This window comes from Aptenodytes patagonicus, chromosome 2 (assembly GCF_965638725.1).
Source record: "Aptenodytes patagonicus chromosome 2, bAptPat1.pri.cur, whole genome shotgun sequence".
Classification (NCBI taxonomy): domain Eukaryota; kingdom Metazoa; phylum Chordata; class Aves; order Sphenisciformes; family Spheniscidae; genus Aptenodytes; species Aptenodytes patagonicus.
Genome location: NC_134950.1, coordinates 73,869,315 through 73,889,729, shown reverse-complemented (window position 1 = coordinate 73,889,729; position 20,415 = coordinate 73,869,315). Strand labels below are relative to the sequence as shown.

Below are 20,415 nucleotides of genomic sequence, written 5' to 3'. Positions count from 1 at the left end.
TAAACTTTTACAACGGTTTTTAACCAACTTTTTTGTTAATAGCGATTAGGTGTGTATTAGGACTTAAGACTTTCCACATCCTGATCCAAAAACTTATTTTTTTTCCCACAAATCTTTACAATCTTCATTGGTTTATACAATTATTTGTGTCTCCTAACCATACAAGACCAGTACTTTGAAAAATCAGTTCAAGTTATGTATTTTATGATAGATCTTTAAGCTAGAGATTCTATAGTAGAAAGTTCAAAAAAAAACTCACTTTGGTGATTCTTGTTCAGATGACCTGTTTTAAAAAGAAAAAGTAAATGAACATTTTTTCTTCAGGAAAACAAGAACTAAACTCTAATAAAAAAAAATATGCCTGCATAAAAGCCAAAAAGCGTGCTAACAGTAAATTAAAGAATACTTAATCCTATGCTGAAAGTCTGAATCAGACAATTATGGAATTTATGAAACACTCAACAATAATCCCAGGGCAGCTCTAACCACACACTTCCACTTTTGGCACAAGCCCAACTACAGACAACACACATCTGCTACGGCAACTTAAACTATGTAGGAGTTTACAGGGGCAATTATTTAGCAAGACACGCTACATCACTTAAGAAAGTTTTAGATGTGGATCACAATGACTACAGATGTCACTGACTGTATTTTGTAAAAAGTCAAATGTGGCAAAATCTTTATGTATAGGTAACAAGAAATGAGCATAGGCTCATTCAGAAGCATGAATTTTCTTACACATTCTCATAATACAAGAGCAGAACAGATGTTGACAGAGAACTTTAAGATAAATCATAACTAAAGCAGAAGTGGTTACACAGATGAGGACAATCTAGCACGGAAAAGAAATCAAAATTTGCAGTACATAGCATTTTCCAAGGCAATTAGCTTCATCAGGAATCACCTGAAACAGTGAGCTAAACTATTTTACATCAATTAAAACAACAGCTGTGATACTAAGATAAATTTGAAAGTAAAAGTTACCAAAAAGGTCCTTGCAAAGCAAAGTAAGTTTAAAGCAGATGGGATAGCTTTACAAATTTAATTAAGTAGTGACCAAAAAACCTGGAGTGATACAAGCTCATGCTGGAAAAATACAAACATGAAGTAGTTTGGTTTGAATGCAGAGTTGTTGAATTGTCAAGTTATAGGAGGGAATTCACATTATACAGTTAAATTTTCAATTATTGTTCTCTAAAACAACCTCAGTACTAAGAATTACGTACTATGTTTCATCAAAACTACAGTAAAAATAGCATCAGCATCAGTCTAGTCAAGTTTCCTTATATGTATTCTACAATATGAAGAAATTCTTCCTTGAGAAGCAGAGATGGTGAAGCTTGATTCCCCTAAGAATTTGTGGAGGTTCAGGTTATGTGTACTTTTAATTTTTTTTAAAGGCACTAAACTTCTTCCTTTTTTACTGCAGTCATGCCTTCCCTTCTGATTCCACTGACATCCACCCCCATGCTCCCACAAATACCTCTGGTTCTCCTTGTTTGCAATCCCCATAGTATTTTTACTCCCTAAGTGCCAGCAGTGCAGAGCAGACCCTTTGGGAACATGCACTCACTTGCTGCCTGATCAGCCCACATCTAAACGGAACAGACAACCATTGAACCTGTACTGTAATCGCTCAGTTTAAGGGTTTTTCTTCTGCCTAGTCACTGACTTTCACTAATCTCGTAGAAAACTTTGCATCTCGGAAAACTCAACTCCTACATTAGATTTGACTGCAATCGTCCAGACGTTCTGAAGTGGGAACAGAGGCAGACAGGCAGTGCAATGACATAAGCCTTATTTCCTTAGGAAGTCATGCTAAAAATAAAGAAACATTGAATTTATTTTCATTTAAGCTAATTGATTTCCTTGTGAGGCAAAGAACAATGAAACTGTACATCTTTTCTACATTTTGCCACAGTAGAGCTACAGCTCTATTACCAAATTCTATGTGGAATTCACATTGCCATAAGTTAACCCCTTTCAAAAGCCTTCACCAAAAATTTACACCCCGTAAAACTGTAATGCAAACAGACACAATGCCCCTATTTTAATATATCTCCCCTCTTTCTCCCCCCAACAGAGTGAGGTCATTTGAGACAGAAAACAACAACTTGGGCTTCCAGTCATATAATGAGTATAAACATACAGCAAATTTTTCATCATCTCACCAATACATTTGGAGACTTAGATGTGGGCTATAAATTCTTAGTAATATTTGCTGAACGTTTATCTGTTGAATTATTGCACTTTAATTCAAACGTATCAGCTCTGAAAGAGTTACTGAATCATTCTGTAACCTTTTAAAGTGGAAAAAGGTAAGCAAAAATTTGACCTCGAAGGCAACCAAATTCAATGCTTAAAAGAACTCATCAGGGACAATGCAGCTTTCCTAAAGTCCTTAGTAGCTCAGCATGCTATAGCTGCAGAATATTGATCTCCACAACTTAAATAGTATTTCTAACATTTGATTATTCACTGATATGTTAACATGAATAACTAGATGATCTTTTCTGGCTATACAGTATTCCACATTTTACTAAGGTATCTTCCTCATTTCACAACATAGGACAAGGACCATATTTTAAGTCAGTAAAAGAGAACACTCACCAGACCAGCCATTCAACTTTTTCATCAAGAAAGAGCGCCCTTCCTTGCAAGGAGATTAAGCTTTCCATTGGTGCAGCTAACAAGCAAACACTGTAAAACTGCAGGTAATTTCTCTTCTTTACTCTACAATATGTCTAAAATGATGCCATTTCAGTCTTTCACTCACTGTGGATTGCTCTGTCAGTGATAATCTTTATAATAGAACTCTTTGCCCTGAAAAAAAAAAAAATCTAACTCTCCTTTTCTGTCAGGAGGACAGAAAGGAAAGGTCTTAAGAAAAGACCCCTCCTCCCCATTTTGGTGTGCCCTAGCAGGGAATTCTGCTATTCTGAGAACTGAGGATGATAAACTACAGCAAAGTAAAACCCCGAGAGAAAAGGGACAACTGAAACAATAGAACTGTATCAAAACTCCCCCTTTACAAACAACTGAAGGAAACATCTGTAGGTTTATGCCCTTGTGGTGTTCTTGAAGTTCTTAAAGCTTCTTTTATTGTAACACCTGCAGGGCTGGGGAGACTAAGTGTGCCAGCACTTCCATTATCACCTCTTTTCTGAGAGCTCACCATTAAAACCGGGATTATTATTCATAAACCAAATAAGTAGAAGATATTTACAGCAACACTTTTTTGCTGCCTTTTAGAGAAATTTATATACAGAATGACTTGCACAGTTAATGTTCAGCATTTTTACCAACAAAATGACCGTGTAAGAAGGCCACGTACATTCTTTGTACTGCATACTTAAGAGTATCATTACAGAAAAAACTTGCGGACTTCATGGTATAGACAAGTTTTTCAGTGATTTTCTATAAATTCCAAACATCCACATTTGTAAGCTGTTGCCATCACCCATAAAAGGATACTTTCAGTTACTCTGCATTGCCTCTATGGACCATATTCCAGTTTACCCATTTTCCATAAAAGTTTCATGTATTCTGATACTCTGCAACTGCTTGGCTTGCTGCAAACTTTGTCTTATCACAGATTTGCAATTCAACTTTAAGACTTTCTTTTTGGATGCGAAATGATTGTTTTTTGAACTGGCAAGGAAAGTGTAGTACATTTTAATAAGGATATATATTTAAAAAGAAAGGTTTACAAATAAGCAAAATATATACATGTACTAGTTTCATGTATATTTGAGTGGAAGAGCACAGTAAAACTCAAAAGTCTATTAGTAGGAGTCCTAAAACCCTAATTTGAAACTAATTGAAATGTTCTGAGAGCCATTGCCTAGTATTAGAAGGACATCTTCCTTGAGAAAGACTGAAGTACGTGAACAAGGACAACGGACTGTTGTGAAATGCAGCAGATTTTGTAAGAACAAGGAATTGAACACGTCTGTATATAATTAAAAATTAAGGAAAATAACTTAGTTTAATTTTTTTTTAATTATTTGCAATTTTCTACCAAGAAAGTCGTTACTAGGACTTGGCTGAATACATCTGAAGAGTACTTTCATCAACTGTAGTGCTTTAAAAAAATTTGTTCACAAAAGGAATTATATTTTAATTAAAATAACGATGTGTTCCCATAGTACATTCACCAAATCTCACTATGCAGCTACAGTTCATTGTCTATCAAAATGGTAAGCTGAAAGAATTGAACAAATAGAGCATACGTTCAGGAAATCTATTTTCAGTGCAATACCTTCACCAGATGATGCATCACACTTACACCAGGAGCATATATGCACTTCCAGAAATTCATAGCACAGTGCAAGTGAATTTCCTTTTTGTATACTGGTTCATCATTTCATTTCCTTCCCCTCCAACTCTGGCACCGTACACATTATGCCATCTATATCACCAGCAAAAGATAGCTTTAGAATAAAGAGGTTTATAGCTTTGCAAGCATGTTTAAGAGAAAAGCTTATGCAGGAATATATTGCATTTATAACAAGTAGAATTCTGGACTCAAAGTAATTTCGGTTGGAAGGGATCTTGAGAGATCACCTGAACTCTTGTTCAAAGAAGAGCCAACATCAAAGTTAGATGAGGATGTTCAGGTCCTTGTCATGTTGCGCTTTGAGGTTCTCCAAGGATGGAAACACCTCCATCTTTCTGTAAATGCATACGAGGGCTTAACTAATCTCAGTGTGATTTCCCCCCCCCCATCTTTTGAGCATTTCCCTTGCTTGTGTCCATTGCCTCACTTTTTTTGCTGTGCACCTCCAAGAAAAATTAGCTCCATATTCTTGATAACCCTCTTTTGGCAGAGGAAGGCAACAATGCGACTGACCCCTCCTCAACCCCCCTGGCCTTCTGGTTCTCCTCATACATCATACACTCACATCTATGAATGACTACCCAGATTTATCTCACCAATCAATGTATGACTTCAAGATCCATAATGCCTCATCTGTCAGTAAGTTTTCTTACTGACTGATACTATACCTTATCACTTAGAAATGAGTTTTGCAGTACTCTTCTTTCAGGTTAAAGAAAATACAGGTTAATACAGGTTAAACAGAAAATTTCACAGCTAATCTTTTCTGTTAGGCCACTGAGGCTACTCTAAAAAACTACCAAAACACTTGTTCCTACGCAGTCTGCTGTTCTAAACCAACCAGACACCTTTGTTTTATTTAATTACAGAGTGAACAAGAGAAACTGAATACAGTTTAAGTAGCAAGACCCTCCACACACAGCTTTATCAGGTTACTTTTCCAAGCCAATAGTCCAGTTATTTTTTCCCTTAAACTAGCACCTTATATACATAGTTAACTTTATATATTCTTACTAACATGTACCCTTCCCACTCAGAAAAGTGTGTTCAAAAACATGAAAAAGGGCATTAAGAGGGCGAGCAACAGTTATATTAACACTCCAAGCTATTCCACCTATAGTATAAAAACATTTTAAAAAAGCACAAGCCATTAAACCTGAATTTACAAGGTCAAAAATAAGCTCTGCTCCTCACATAAAGGAGAAATTGGTCCTGCATAGGTAACATGAATAAGATTATCCTGAACCACAAAGAAACCTTTGTTTCAGTAACCCTTTGCTTCTAACACCTTCTTGTCTGAAAGAAACACCAGCTTTAATGAGCAACATTCAATTAAGAGGCAAGTGTAGGTGTTGGTAACAACACATGGTCTTCCCACAAAGCCAGATTAAAACCTTAAATCCACGAACAGGGAAAGAGCAGAGGATACTCCACCCTTTTCATAGGGACTGGCTGAAAACCATGCCACTTCCCGCAGTTGGTTTCCCGGAGGTTAAGAGCATTAAACAACACAGTTTTCGTTTCTTGACATTCATTCATTCACTTTCATTCCTCATTTCACTGTGAAGTGTGAACATCTGTATCACACCTCAGGCACCAGAATATGCTTGAGAAAAAGGAAAGGAACATACAGGGAAAATTAAAGTTCAAAGCTCCTTAAATACTACTCGGTTACATGTCTATGTTTTCATGGCAAACCTTGGACCTTGGTATTTTAAGTTCACCAAGTGCTTAAAATGCGCATTATTGAAACATTTGAATCTATAGATTTTATTTTACAACAAATACTTGAACATGAGGAAACAAGCAAACTCATTTTAGTCATTTCAATTTTCACTTATTTACTTGAAGGTAAAGGGTAAGCTAGTTTCTTTCATTCTTTTTCTGTTCTTGTAACAGCTCATCAGTGAAGGATCCTACACATGAACTACTGGGTGTCGTAAGCATTAAGTTACATTCCCTATACATTAGCTACATTTTAAATTTATTAACAAAAAAAAAATTCAATACTGAGAACCAGAACTTGCACTGGGGATGGACAGTGCAGACTTTCAAGACAAAAACTGCCATCGGATACAAGACCAAGCATGTCAGAGTACACGATTCCAAAATATAATCAGCCTCTTGCCCCAGTTAAAGCCAAATTAGATTTGAAGGTTACTGCTTAAATTGAAGACATTTTGGAACTTCCCAACCTGGTCCTGAAACAGTGTCACATACTTCAATATGACTACTTCATTTTTACTGTTGCCTTTTGCCCTCAAATGACACAGTAGCATGCAGATCGCATTAATGTCACGGAAAGGCATATCAGTAACGATGATTTGTTCCTCTACCCCAGTGAGGCTTTCCTCGTTCCACATTTGGAAACTCTAGTGGTACCCTTCTCAAGAAAAACTGCAACGGTGGTAACCTTCAGGTACCATACAAGGCTAAAAAAAGGGAAAATTGTGATCAAAAATAATTCCCTGCACAAGTCCATCAGCCTGCCTTTAAAAATAACCAGCTGTGGTTTAAAACTGTTACACTGAAATGGAAACATTCTTCTCAAAGGCAAGCTCTTCCAGGACCTCTATCCAGGCTACCTATCAGGACAGCAGATGGTCAGGACGGCTTGATGCCAGGTAGCCTGTTAGTATGACACAACTTTGAAAAAACCCCAAATTAAAGCAGCTTTTCAGCAGAGAGAACTTTAGAAATAATAAAGCCTCATAATATAATTTAATTTATTTTCTGTCTTAAAGAAAAGCCGTAAGACTTCGTATTCATAACTCCTCCCTAATGCATACCTCAGTGTTTAAGGACAACTGAAGATATGTAACCTCACAGAACAGAGAGGTTTTCTACCTTACTTAAAATAAGAAATGTAGTAAGTCATTAGCAGCAGTGCTTCAATGAAGAAAATGCAAATCTCAAGAAAAACATCTTCAGGAAAGCTGAAGTCAAGACTAGTGAAAGCCAATTTTAACTGAAAAACAGTTATCAAACTGGTACACTTACCGATTAGTAAGTTTTATCTCAATATTATTCTTGAAGTCATTTTAACAACAAAATAATTGTAGCAGCATGTGCATATGTATGTAGACATGGGATAAATACAGCGACAGAGTGAGTACAAGATATAGTCGGAAGACAGACTAGATCACCCGTTCTGAACTGGTGAGGCACAGCCGTAACAAAAAGTGTGGTATAACACAGAAAGCAACCTATGAGACTTCGGAAGGCTCAGTGTGGGCTCCATGTCTGTGTTAGTGTTAATTTTTCAGCGGCAGTAGCAGTCAGATGAGTCGGACAGGAGTCGGACAGCAGCCGGGCAACAAAGAGGAGAAAGAACCGACAGGGGAAGCTTTTCTTCACAAAGGCTGGGGAGCCCTAGGCTAAACAAAAGTCCTCTTGAAGTCCTCTTCAGCACTGTCTTTGATGACAGGTTTTGTATGCAGCTGTGATTTGAGATGGTTGGCTTAGATAGGCAAACCTATTCATGCCCTGTGAATAAAGCTCTATTTAATATATGTTAATTTGGGATTAGAGCAATTTTTTGTCTATAATACATATGTAATAGACAGCTCCAATCTTTTCTGCAGACACTAATCTGAGAGAGAAAAATTGCTTCTTTTCACTACGTCTGAGCCTCAAATTGTACTTGAATGTGAAAGTACCTCAGATAATTTGGGTAGCAGAAGCAGTCTAGCTACACCAACGAGACTCACAAGCTTGCCCTGATTTTCTGTAGTTCATCTATGCACGTGGTTTGCTCTATTTTCTAATTTTCTTTTTTCCAGTCACAGCCTGTTGGATACACCTCAAATTTAAGTTAGAAGGTAGAACGTTCACACAAAGTACATTTTTAAAACAATCACTGTATTCTTCAGAGAAACAATATAATAAACGACAAAATATTCTTGGCTCTCATTTCCAGTATGCTTATTTAGAAGGATTTAACAGTAAACATAGTTCTAGGTGCTGACATGTTGATACAGCACAACATATTTAAAGAAATGGAAGAAGAAATGTTAATAACTGATGATGTGTTTATGCCCTCTAAACTAAGAGCTGTTCCACATAATTTGTTTTCTAAATTGTGTACTGTTTTTAGAATGAAAATAGAACTTAATTGATTCCCTTAAGTGGGTAAACACAGCAAGGAAGAAAATTGATTATTAAGAAAATAATTATACTTGGTATTGTCAGGAAGTAAAAAAAAGGTATATAGGGTGTCCTGGTTTCGGCTGGGATAGAGTTAATTTTCTTCCTAGTAGCTGGTATAGTGCTGTGTTTCAGATTTATTATTATTATTACTATTAGGATTTTATTTTATTTCAATTATTAAACTGTTTTTATCTCAACCCACCAGTTTTCTCACTTTTACCCTTCCGATTCTCTCCCCCATCCCACCGGGGTGGGGGGAGCGAGCGAGCGGCTGTGTGGTGCTCAGTTGCCGGCTGGGGTTAAACCACGACATAGGGAAGTAAGTGCAGGCGTATGTACTCTGTCAGCAGTGGTGGCTTCTACAGTTCTGATACCCACCAAGGTTCCAAACGTGCCTTGGTAGGATTACGTACACAGTAAGTCTTGTTATACAAACTTTACCTATATTTGTCTCAAAAAGCACTGTACCACAACAGATCAGTTTGAAGGTAGGTCTATCCTGGACCACTTGTCGTTTTGACAGAAAGGACTTAAGACATTACCCAGGGGCTGAAGTGAAACAGGTGAAAACTATACCCCCACCCCTGAAATGCTGATGGCGGCCTGAAAAATAGAGAAGAGCCATATCCCGTGCTAACTGCAGCTTGTGCAGTCTTGAGCTGCAGATACAGTAAATGCAATTGATGTATTGATGTAAACATATTTAGCTTACAAAAATCAAGCAGCTGCATGATTATAGTTAAGATTTGAGGTCCCAGACATAACAATTCAGTGATTAAAAATCAGCTTCTTACAGTTGTTTGCTAGTAGCTCTCAAAAAATTTTCAGATTTTTTTTCATATCAAAGCTATTCATTAGTTATAATTAGCATTAACTAACACCTTTTTTGATAGTCTCAGATGGCAGGCTAGGCAGTAAAAAAAAGAGCCCTCTAAAGACAACATATGTTAGCAGGACTATGAGAAGCTACTCTTGGCTCTCCTCTAAGGAAAAAGAAAACCAGATTTACAACTGCAGTATTTTTCCATAACATGTTTCAGTTACGTCAATTCAAATCTACTAGACCAGCATGGCAAAAATGGGTAAGCTGGCTTTATCAGTACACTACAAGGTGATTTATAGTTAATATCTAAATATTCCTGAAGTGTGGCAAAAGTCCAGGACAAGTGTTTGTCCATATTTAATACTGAAGATATGCAAGTTAAACTTTTTTTTTCCTAATAAAACAGATTTAGCTGACAGGGTAAGATTCCCTCTTTCAATAAAGCATTCAGGCAAAGAAAGATTTGACTACACATATATACTTAACTTTACTTTACATCTTTCAACAAGGAGAGTGAGGCAAGTAATGACTACTGTAAGAATATAAAAGAAGAAAAAACAGAATGTGGACTAACAAACTGTTGAAAACTTCAGTGTAGAGAAGAAACATTTATTTGTTTGGTTACTGTATATTTTACCTCAATTGTTAAAAAGGGAAGTATTAATGACTGTTTTACTTCACGAAAGTAACAGTCAATACAGCAAAGGACTTTTCATTCCATGCATTACATTCTCCTTCCAAAACACACACTTCAAATTTAAATTAATCAGATTTATGCAAGCATTTTTTCAGTTATCTGCAGAGTATCAAATGCTATAAAGATACCCAAGAAACCAAGACTGCATTGGGGATAAGACGTATAGAAAATTTCGGTTATATGAGGAAATAGCAGTAATCTTCTCCACAGTGAGTGATATTACTCAGATACAGCATAGTCATTTAGTGCTCAGAAAATAAACGAACGTGCTATTTTCAAATTTAGAACGTCCTATTTTCACTGTCCGAGAAACAGCATAAAAGCAGGCTTTCCCACTCCATTCTCAGTAGGCATAGGAAAGGTGAAACACGAAGGAAAGGAAAAAAACTACAAGGGTAGAAAAGAAAAAGGAAAAGAAAAAAACCCAACAATGTACTAACTGGCAGGATACAATCTGCCAGTCACAGAACACAGCATGGTAACTTAGTTTTCTGTCTACTTATCTTCTACCCTCATCATCTCCTCTTATGGTTTGCCTCTCATTATTTTTAATCAGAAAATACTTCTAAAAGTGTATAATCTGTAAATGTTAAAACACAGGAGAGACATGGCTTTCTATCTATGACTATTCACAACATCTAGAGGCATCACTTTTATATATTATCATGGCTATCACTGACACTACTAATACTAAGGTTCACCTGACTTCCAGTCAGAAAAATAGAAAAACAATTTAAAACACCACAGTGACAAACTCCAAATATGCATACAAACATGTTAATTTTTCCCTTCTTTCACAGAAACCTCTCTGCTGTAATGTAGTAACAATACATAAATAATATTAACAAACAATAAATTAAAATTTGAAGAAAACCAGTTTAAATCCAGAGTTTAAAACTACAGTTAGTAGCTGTGCACCATCAGAGGTAGGTGAGTCCTATCAGCTTCCATTAATACATTGCTTCTCAAAATACATCTTGCCTTAAAGTTACTAGGGATCACTAGAAACCATTTTCCTTTTGTAACATTACAAAGGAACCTGCATTTTAATACACAGTATTCTCCCCAGCTGAAAGTTTTAAAGTAGCTGTTTTCTTTTTGAGACTGATGAATTATTTCTGAAGTTAATATCGCGTTAATCTGAAGTTACTCATTAAGAAAAGCCTCTGTAAGGTAAGAGTGAAGCCACACATAAAATGTAGTATATGAACAAACAAATAATCAGTCCACAAAGATAGGTGCTTCAAGCCCTGGAAGCAAACCTAGCAGTGGTTAGACCGCTGCAGGGGAGAACAAAGTTGGTCCTCAAGGAATACAGCAAAAATGCCTCAAGGCAAAAAGCAGAGACTGCCTTTAGACTAGCAATCTACAATTCCTCTGAGGAAGAAAGAGAGGGATGACCGCTAACATTATTACATTCTTGTGTTTACTCAAATACAGTAACTCTTTCAACTGACGATGCTGAGCTGATGATGTGGGATGTAAGTGAACTCTTTTAAGAGTTCAATAAGTGTTCCTTCCGCGCCCCCCTCCCCCCCCCCCCCAAAAAAAAAAAGGAAGAGTTTATAAAAGGTAGGAAAGGGATGCAGAAGCTACTAGGAAACAGGATATTACAGATATGAACAGGCATGCCTTAATAGCTTCTCTAATTTTACTGAGAACTCAACTACTGAGAATTGTTCAGGGATGAAGGGCTAGTTTGTTTTTAAGTTGTCATTTTGTATCATGGCATTTGCAGTTTAGCAATTTGTCAAAATAAAGCTTATGCAAACATAAAATTGTTTGAACTCATTTTAATATTGTAACTGATGATGATTGTTTTATACTAAGGCTGTTTGGTATTTTGTTTGGTGTTTTTTAAAAAATCAAAACAGGCAATGAATTGTTTGCAGAAGTCCTTACCTCCTCTGTGGACTACGGTTCTGAGAGAACTCCGAATCACTGTCCTTTGATGTTGGAGAGCCCTTATATGTATAAAAGACATCTTCCGTTTCAGTAATATAACTAATCTCATTTGTAAGGTTATCTACAGATGAGTGTCGTGGTTTACGAATTTCATGACGTAGTCTAGGACTCCGCCTTAAAAATAAGGAACACAAACACAAGTTGAAAGATCAGAATAATTCATAAAACATTATCAAAGTGAAATTTCTATCTTATTGCAATTTATGTCCCGAAATCTTCATGACAGGCCTATAGGTCTCACCTTAAATAATCAATTTTTAAATATTTTGTGTGGTATACTAGGCAATCATACACTGCTAGGTTCAGTACACTGAACTGATTTGGTTTTTTTTCCCCCTTTAAAATGCTACCTGTATTGTTAAAGTTCTAATCATAGGATAATTCAGGTTGGAAGGGACCTATGAAGGTCGTCTAGTCCAACCTCCTGCTGAAAGCAAGCGCAACTGAGGTCAGAGCAGGCTGCTTAAGGCTTTATCTAGTCAGATCTCAAAAAACTTGAAGGATGGAGACTACACAGCTTTTCTAAGCAACCATTGCTCAACTGTCCTTGTGATGAAGCAGTTTTTCATTATGTCCAGACAGAGCATCTCTTGTTTTAACATATACCTGTTGCCTCATCCTCCCACCATGCAACACTGAAGAACCTGGCCTCATCCTCTAGCTAGCCTCCTTCTATTTATTGCCAGGCTGTTATTAGGCATCCGGGAAACCCCTTCTTCTCCAGGCCGAACAAGCGCAGTTGTCTCAGACTCTCCTCATAGGGTAAGTGCTGCAGCCTCCTGACTACCTTGGTGGCTGGTGGCCTTTGCTGAGCTCGCTCCAGTTTGTCAGTGTCTTTCTTGTATTAGTGGACACAAAAGCGGCTGCAGCATTCTAATAAGGTCTAATGAATGGTGAGCAAAAGGGGGATAATCACTTCCCTTGATCTACCATCTATGCTTCTATTAACACCGCCAGGTTGCTGTTGGACTTCTTTGCTGCCAGGGCACACCAGACAGCTCATGTACAGCTTGCTGCCTATGAAGATTACCAGGTCCTTTTCCAGAGAGTTACATCGCAGACTGTTGCACTGGGTTCTTCCTTCCCAGGACTTTCCATTTGTCTTCGCTGAATTTCACACAGTTCCTATTGGCTCATTTCTCCAGGCTATCAAGGTCCCTTTGGATAGCAGCCCTGCCCCCAAGCTTATTGACTCGTCCCCCCAGTTTGGTATCGTCTGCAAACTTTATAAGCAAGCATTCCATTGCCTCCTCCAGGTCATAAAGATGTTAAGCAGGTCAGGTCCCAAGACAGACCCCTGCAGTACTCCACTTGTTATTGGCCTCCAGGTAGAGTACGACCCGTTAACAACTCCCCTCTGAGTCCAGTCATCCCACTTTTTTTTTTTTTTTGAAACCATCTTGTTGTCCACCCTTTCAGAACATGTCTTAGCTTGGGTATAATATTTTGGCAGACAGTATCAAAGCCTTGTTAAAGTTGAGGTAAGTGACACCCACTCTTCCCCTGTCATCATATATATTCTCAGAATAACAATGTTTAAATATATATGTACACACTACATAACTATTCTGCTAGAGTACATAGAATTAGAAAAGGTAGGAGGCTGGAAGGTATGGGAAAGGCTGAAACTGGATTTACCAATTAGGGGTAACAGGAGGTGATCGAGATGGAAGGCTTTTGGTCTCTAGATGCTCAACAGATAAAGATCGTCTCATAGATGGGTTCCAAACCATCCCACCTATAACTTTTCTGCAGTACTGGCTGTTTACAGACCTGAAAAGAAATAAAATAAAAAAAAAAAGTACGTGAATTATTTTGCATAGAAAACTTAAATGAAATAAAATAAGCTTATGAAAGTCAATTTTATAATTCATGTGTTTTAAAGAGTCCCCTGTGCTTACCCCTCCTTACTTATGCATTTGCATCCTCACAGAGCCATTTGCTGTCCTTCACTTGTAGCGATAGATCTGTTTGTTAATTCCTGCTACAATGCTAATCACAAACCTGGGTAAAAATAACTTTTTCTGAGAGCTATTTTTAACCCAATTGTGTTTAAGAAGATGGAGGGAAAAACAGGAAATTCAGTATGTCCTATTGGGACTGAACCAAGTGCCTGACAAAACATGGTTCAAATGCAGGCAAAAGATTCTAGATGTTCCCCATTAAAATTCATAAGGGGTAATAATTCACTAATGGCTTCACAGAGCACAGGACTACTTTAACCATCTACCTGCTGCCTCAGCACATAAGAGCTACACCAGACCATTCTCTATTTCCAGAAGGAAGCCACATTTGAGTGATGTGTTCCGTACAGGAATAAAGCATTAGAGAAAGATCTGACATGAAAAGGGGATCTCCCAAGTCTGGACTGCTTCTTGTGACAAGAACCTGACAAGATAAGGGTTACATCAGAATCAGAACCTCAGCTAGGAAAGCAACAAAAATATCTTACTAGTGGAATTATACAGCATAAAGAAATTTTTGAAGTAGATTGAAACTGAGATAAAATAACTTTTATGCAACTTTTTACACAGCATTCCACAAGACTAGCAGAGAGATAAGATGCTCATCCTCAAGTTCACAGGCCTAGGATTTCTCATGGAAAAGCAGCAATTTATGAGTTACAGAGAAACCACCTTTGGCTCACTAAGTCCTGAGCTGTACATAATGGGTGGCTGGGATAGCAGAGTATGTGAGGACTTTACTATAGAGCTGAAATGTCTCAATTTTATATAGCATAAAAAAAGTTGTTTAAGCTGTGGATATTACTCATGCTAATAGCAAACCTTAAGTGTGCTTTGCATTGTACTGTTTTTCTACAAGTAGAAGAGAAAAAGCAACCCTAAACTTTTTTATATTCTGAAGTATTTTACATATCTTTTTCATGATTTTAAAGTAAATTAATTCCTTCATCTTCTAAATATATACTTTTGAAGCTTCTCCCAGTTTAAAAAACAAAGAGGGAAAACTTAATATGAAGCATCTATATGTCAAAATCAGTTACCCATGTATGTTTTTAAGCTTAGTAAACACACAGTCCATGAACTCAGGAGAAGCTTTTGCCTGTATTATCCATTTTATTTCTGTGAGTCTTCTGAATACCAATGACAAGGCACCAACTACTCTGGTCTTCTACAAAAACAAAGAGTTCTTTCAAAGAAGTCTTACATGGGTGGAGCAGAGATGGAGAGTGAAAAAGACGATGCATTATGAAAAATGCATCGAAGAATTCCACATATTTTGCATTAATCAGTTTTCCTTTTTTACAAGTGCCTGTTCATGCATTTTCCAGTGCAGGTGACTTCCGAGGTGCAACGTAACTCATGTGATGGAAGCCAGAGCCCTAACCCCTAATCCTAACCCCAACCCCCTAACCCTGACCACAGAATCACTTTAACAATATATTCTTTAGATATTTCAGTTAAGGTACATAACATAAACAATCTCCTGAACTCCAAGTAGCTGCTATTCAAATGTTGAATACGAGGGTATTTCTCAGCAAACATACTGAGAGGCTGCTAATGCCTTTCTGGAATGGGCTGTAGTATCTTGAAGTGACAGTTCCTTGCTCCCATCTATTACCAAGGTTATCCTTTGTGAAAAAACAGGTACATTTTTAGCTTTTCAGCAAAGAATGAGAATGCGCCTAGGGCAGGTTATTCAGCATTCAGTCCAGAAATGTTGAATGAACTTACCTCTCAGAATCTGGGAGATGTGATTCAGCCTGCCCTTAGAATAAGGCTTACAGGTGATTTATACAACTCAGCAGCCTAATTTAAATGGAATTCCACTAGTACCTTAAACTAAGAGAATCTAGAAGGGCACAGAGATGTGCAAATAAGAAATTGTACTAAAAGGTTGCAAGGGTTCAGCTATTTGAACTGATGCAATAAACGCTAGGATATCTGCCTCACATGAGTGTAAAAGAACATAGTACAAGAAAGCCACAAATTCCAGAGGAAAAGTTGTGATACTTAAGGTGGTAAAACCTGAATGTAACCCCCTTTAAAGCTGACAGAAGTTGGATGGAAAGAATTATTGGATGGAAAGAATTATTGAAGACAAGTCAATCTTAAAACTTCCAGGGTTGTATGGTGTGGTTGGTGGGGTTTTTGTGTGTGTGTGTTTGGTTTTGTGGGGGTTTTTTGTTCGTTTTTGTTTGTTTTACTCAATGAAAAATTTTGCTCCCTTTTGTAAGGGAGAATGCAGAATCCCTTTTTTGGTTGTGTAGCCTCCACATGAGTTCAGAGCCATCCTTTAAAAGGAACGCGGAAGCTCATGTTGTCTCTTACAACATTCCACAATCACAAACAAGTAGGAAAATAAAAAATTTCAATATACGACAGATGACTTTGGAAGTGACTTGTTCACACCTTTTCTTAAATCTTATGATAAAATAATTTGCTGAGCGACAGTGACCAAGTTGATAGGAACTACTGAAAGTCTTCCAAAATTACTGTTGCTTCTTATGTACTTTAGCAGTCTCTGATAGTAAAGGTTGCAGAGTCATTTCTGCCTCACGTAGATCCTAAATTTCACACTTGTTGCTGGCATAAATATGGCCAAAGACTGCATTAGTACAGAGGATATCATTAAGCTGATGGAAGCTATCACAATGAACAGTTCTCCCTAGAGATTCCTTAAGAGCCTAAATAAGTGATTCACCAGAGATAATGCCTCAGAACATAAAATTACTTGAAAAGGAGTCTTTCTTAGTAACTCACTTCAACAATGAGAACTCTCTTATGTACTACAGGCTCTTAAGAAATTTAACAGTAAAATTTGTCAAATATCAAGTGTTTGGTAAAAATTGGAATGATACTAAACTGGTACTCTTTAGAACTCGTACTGTTTTCTTTCTTAACGTTACAAGGGCTGTACAATGCCTGTGTGTGCATGTGTATATACAAGCATCAGGATTTTGAATCTGTTTGCAAATTTGAGAGAAATAAAGGACTCCAGGAAGCGACAATCCTACAAGCTTTGAGAAAGTCACCTCCTCAAAACCTTCACTATAGGAAGGACAAGTTCATATCACTCCATAGCAGAGCTAGTTCTCAAAATACAGATCTGTAAAACATTAGAAAATTAGATTACTCTTCTTACAACTACTTGTTTTCACTTGCTTCAGCTACGATCTAGTACTAGGCAAAAATATGGAATTCCACTGCAGCAGAAAACATAACATTTTATCAGCCTTCTTACTGTTGGACAGCCCTCATGGGTTAACCGCTTCATTTACAAGCAATACTAGTCCACTCGGTATGAATTTCTGCAACGTCTGAAGAGACATGACAGTATGAAAAGCCAGCCAGCCACCAAAGTGTGGGAAACTATTTGAACTAAGATGACACTGTTCAAAAATTAAAGCTCATCCAAATAGGAAAGTGAGAATCAGTCTGACAAATTAAATGTGAAGTTAAACTGTTCAGGGAACACACCGCAAAAACCCCACAAACAAATACCACACACAAACAAAAAGAAAACAATAAAATACGTCTCTAAAAATCATCAGAACAAGTAGTCTACAGAGACTACAGATGATGAAAGGAACAAAGAACCCTCCAAAATCTCACATTCCGAGAAGATAATGACATAAGACTTTTTCATTCACTATTAATATGAAAGATTTTTGATATGTTTCATGACAATTTTTTTCAGGGGTGGGGTGGGGACAGGACACGGATGAGATGATGACGACACACAACATGACACATTTGTAGCTGAATTGCTGATAAATGAAACAGATCAAATCAACACAATGAAAGAAATCACTGGGACTGATACTTACTACAAAAAAAAAAATCTAAAAGCCCCTAAGATGAAACAGCAGAACTACTTGAGTATAACCCCCCACTTTAAACTGCTGATTTAATCTACTCAAGATTTCAAAAAGACTTTTGACAAGGTCCCTTAAACCCATAAAGAAACTAAGGAGCTAGGGAATAGGGTCCTCACTTGGAGGAATTACCTGTTCACTTGTGACATAAAAGAGAGAATAGGAAAAAATGTTTTAGATTTATAGTGAAAAAAGGTCAGCAGTGAAGTCTTAGAGGGATATCTGTTGGGGGCTCTTCTGTTCAACGTATTCACTAGTGATCTAGAGAAAAGAGTGAACAAAGTTTGCTGAAGATATTAATTGCACAGGATGGAAAAAATAACGGTCAATTGTGAAGAAATGCAGGACATTATAACGTCAAGTGACCAGACAATAAACTGGCAGATGAAGTTTAATGAAGTTGGTGCATATGGGAAGGAACAATCCCAACTTCATACAGTAAAATGACAGGCTCTGAAGTATTACGTTTGGGGTACTAGATCTTAGATACCACTGTGAAACTACCAGCTCCATGACTAGCAGAACCCAACGAAGCAAATAAAAGGTTAGAAGTGTCACAAAAGTGGTATCTTGACTACTTGGATAGGACAAAGTTTTTCATCTCGTCAGCAGTAAGTGGTCTGTATGATGCACTCCAGAAATTGCCCTAACGTATTAAACAGAGTGTGTATGACACTGAGGGGTAAACAGTTCAAAACAAGTCTGTTCTGCAAATTCTCTTATTGGATCATTAGCTACATGGCATTTTTACTTTCTAGTGTTTTTATACCTCAAACTGAAACAGCAAGTTGAAACAATACCAGTAAAACATACTTACATTCAAATACCTTTTTAGGAAATTATAAGAAAAGTTCTATTGTAATGACACCACGTTACAGAAACTGAAACTACAGCTATATAACTTGTCAAGTGGTTCACATACAGACTGGGACACAGCTGTGGGCAGAACTGAACTCTGCCGCTCCAACTTGAGCTATCACTGACACAAACCCTCCCATTCCCATCACAAAGCAAAACATGCTTTCACACAATACTTACTTTGCTGGATTTCTAGAACCCAGGGTCCAATAATGTGACAATATCTTTTTTTCATGAGGTAGTGACTTCTTTGCCTGAAAAAATGTGTGATGCTCTACACAAGATTTCCATAGATTTTTGCATGCTCTGTAATTTAACATGTTGAAGGCAACAATATGCTCTCTGGATTCATTCTGTAACAGTAGGGAATACCATGTTTCAATATATACAAGCAGATCAAACACAGTAAACAAGCTCATAAAACAACAATAAAATTACTTTTAGCTTAAACAGGAAAAATGCATTTAGGAAAATAAAAAATCAGCGTATAGTAGATTTTGAGCTGGAGATGGCCAAAACAGCCCTGTGACTATATGAAATTCTAAACTGCAAAATGAACATTTTAAAAGCTTAAGCAATACTGAAAAATTATTAAGTTTTTCAGTTCCTAATCCTTAGAGTGTTAATGAAATATTTAAGTCTAGAGTGGTAAAGACTTTGTATATACGAGCATAATATTAAACAGCTAAATATAGTTTCAGGTTTCCAGTCAGATCTTGACCTCCTATGACAAACAAAACTCTTTTAAACATGCCGTTAAGGGTGCAACGTAGAAAGGAAAAAAAGCCCTCAATCTTTTAATTCAAACTCTTCACATAAGGCTTCAATTCAATAATGTTTTCAAGAGCCATAGTATGCAAAAAGCATCTGCTTGATAGTCTTTTAGAAGATACTGAAGATGTTAACAGTGATCCATCTTGGGGGGAAAAAAAGTAGCTGTGATGGGACTGGAGCTGCTGCTACTGCTGTTCAAATTCAATCCTGCTTTCTGGATGATAACATGAGGCCACAATGAGGAGACCAAAAGGAAGCAGAATACAAAGCTTGTGTGTCTTGGTGCAAACTCTTACTTGTAACTTCAGTGTCAAAGTGCCAGTGAAACACAGGTGTAACACAATTGTGCCACCCACGTTTATGCTCTCGCCAACCGTAGCACTTGTTGAGCTATTTCAGATCCCAAGAGAGTTTTGCACAAGATACAGCTTTGGTTAGTTAATATCGTTATTGATGCAAAGAAAGTGGAATGAGGAGTAAAGCAAAGAGGAGAAAGGAAGATAACATGAGACCTGAGTTAATTGCTATCACAGCTCAGCACTTCAGTGAAAAAAAGAAAGTTTTCGACTTCATCTCTCATCTTTTCCAGTTGCTCTGAATTATGACTGAATTTGACACCTCAGGCAGGCAAGTAGGCAGGCAACCATCTCAGTAAAACTCTTTCTAGCTCATACTTTGGAGAAAGTCAGGATTTGGGTCGCAAAGCCTTTTTATTAAAGGACTTAGAAAGACCTAATAAAGCTCTTTCTCATACAGTCCAGCAAGAAATAGAGGTCCCACCTGGATAACACCTTGATTTCTAGTTGCCATTGTCCTTTTGTTTGTTCACAGCAACGATCTTACTGGGAAGTAACTACAGACCATTTTGGCTGGAATAATCAGCCTGTTTTTCTTGTATTATTTTTATTTCTAGGCAACATTTTACAAATACCATGTATCAAGAGATCAATGCCACATTCTGCAAGTCA

The 20,415-nt window shown here is 37.2% G+C and overlaps 1 protein-coding gene across 5 annotated transcripts in view; it reads right to left on the bottom strand.

Moving 5' to 3' along the window:
* The window catches only part of PTPN3 (protein tyrosine phosphatase non-receptor type 3), a 182,103-nt gene that overhangs the window by 37,360 nt on the left and 124,328 nt on the right, over positions 1-20,415 (bottom strand). For all 5 annotated transcript variants that reach the window (XM_076330221.1, XM_076330222.1, XM_076330224.1 and 2 more), the window contains 4 exons: positions 18,854-19,026; positions 13,615-13,749; positions 11,914-12,090; positions 260-283 (listed from right to left, as the gene is read on the bottom strand). In XM_076330221.1, coding sequence (XP_076186336.1) covers positions 260-283; positions 11,914-12,090; positions 13,615-13,749; positions 18,854-19,026 — 509 coding nt within the window. The remainder of the gene's footprint in view (positions 1-259; positions 284-11,913; positions 12,091-13,614; positions 13,750-18,853; positions 19,027-20,415) is intronic.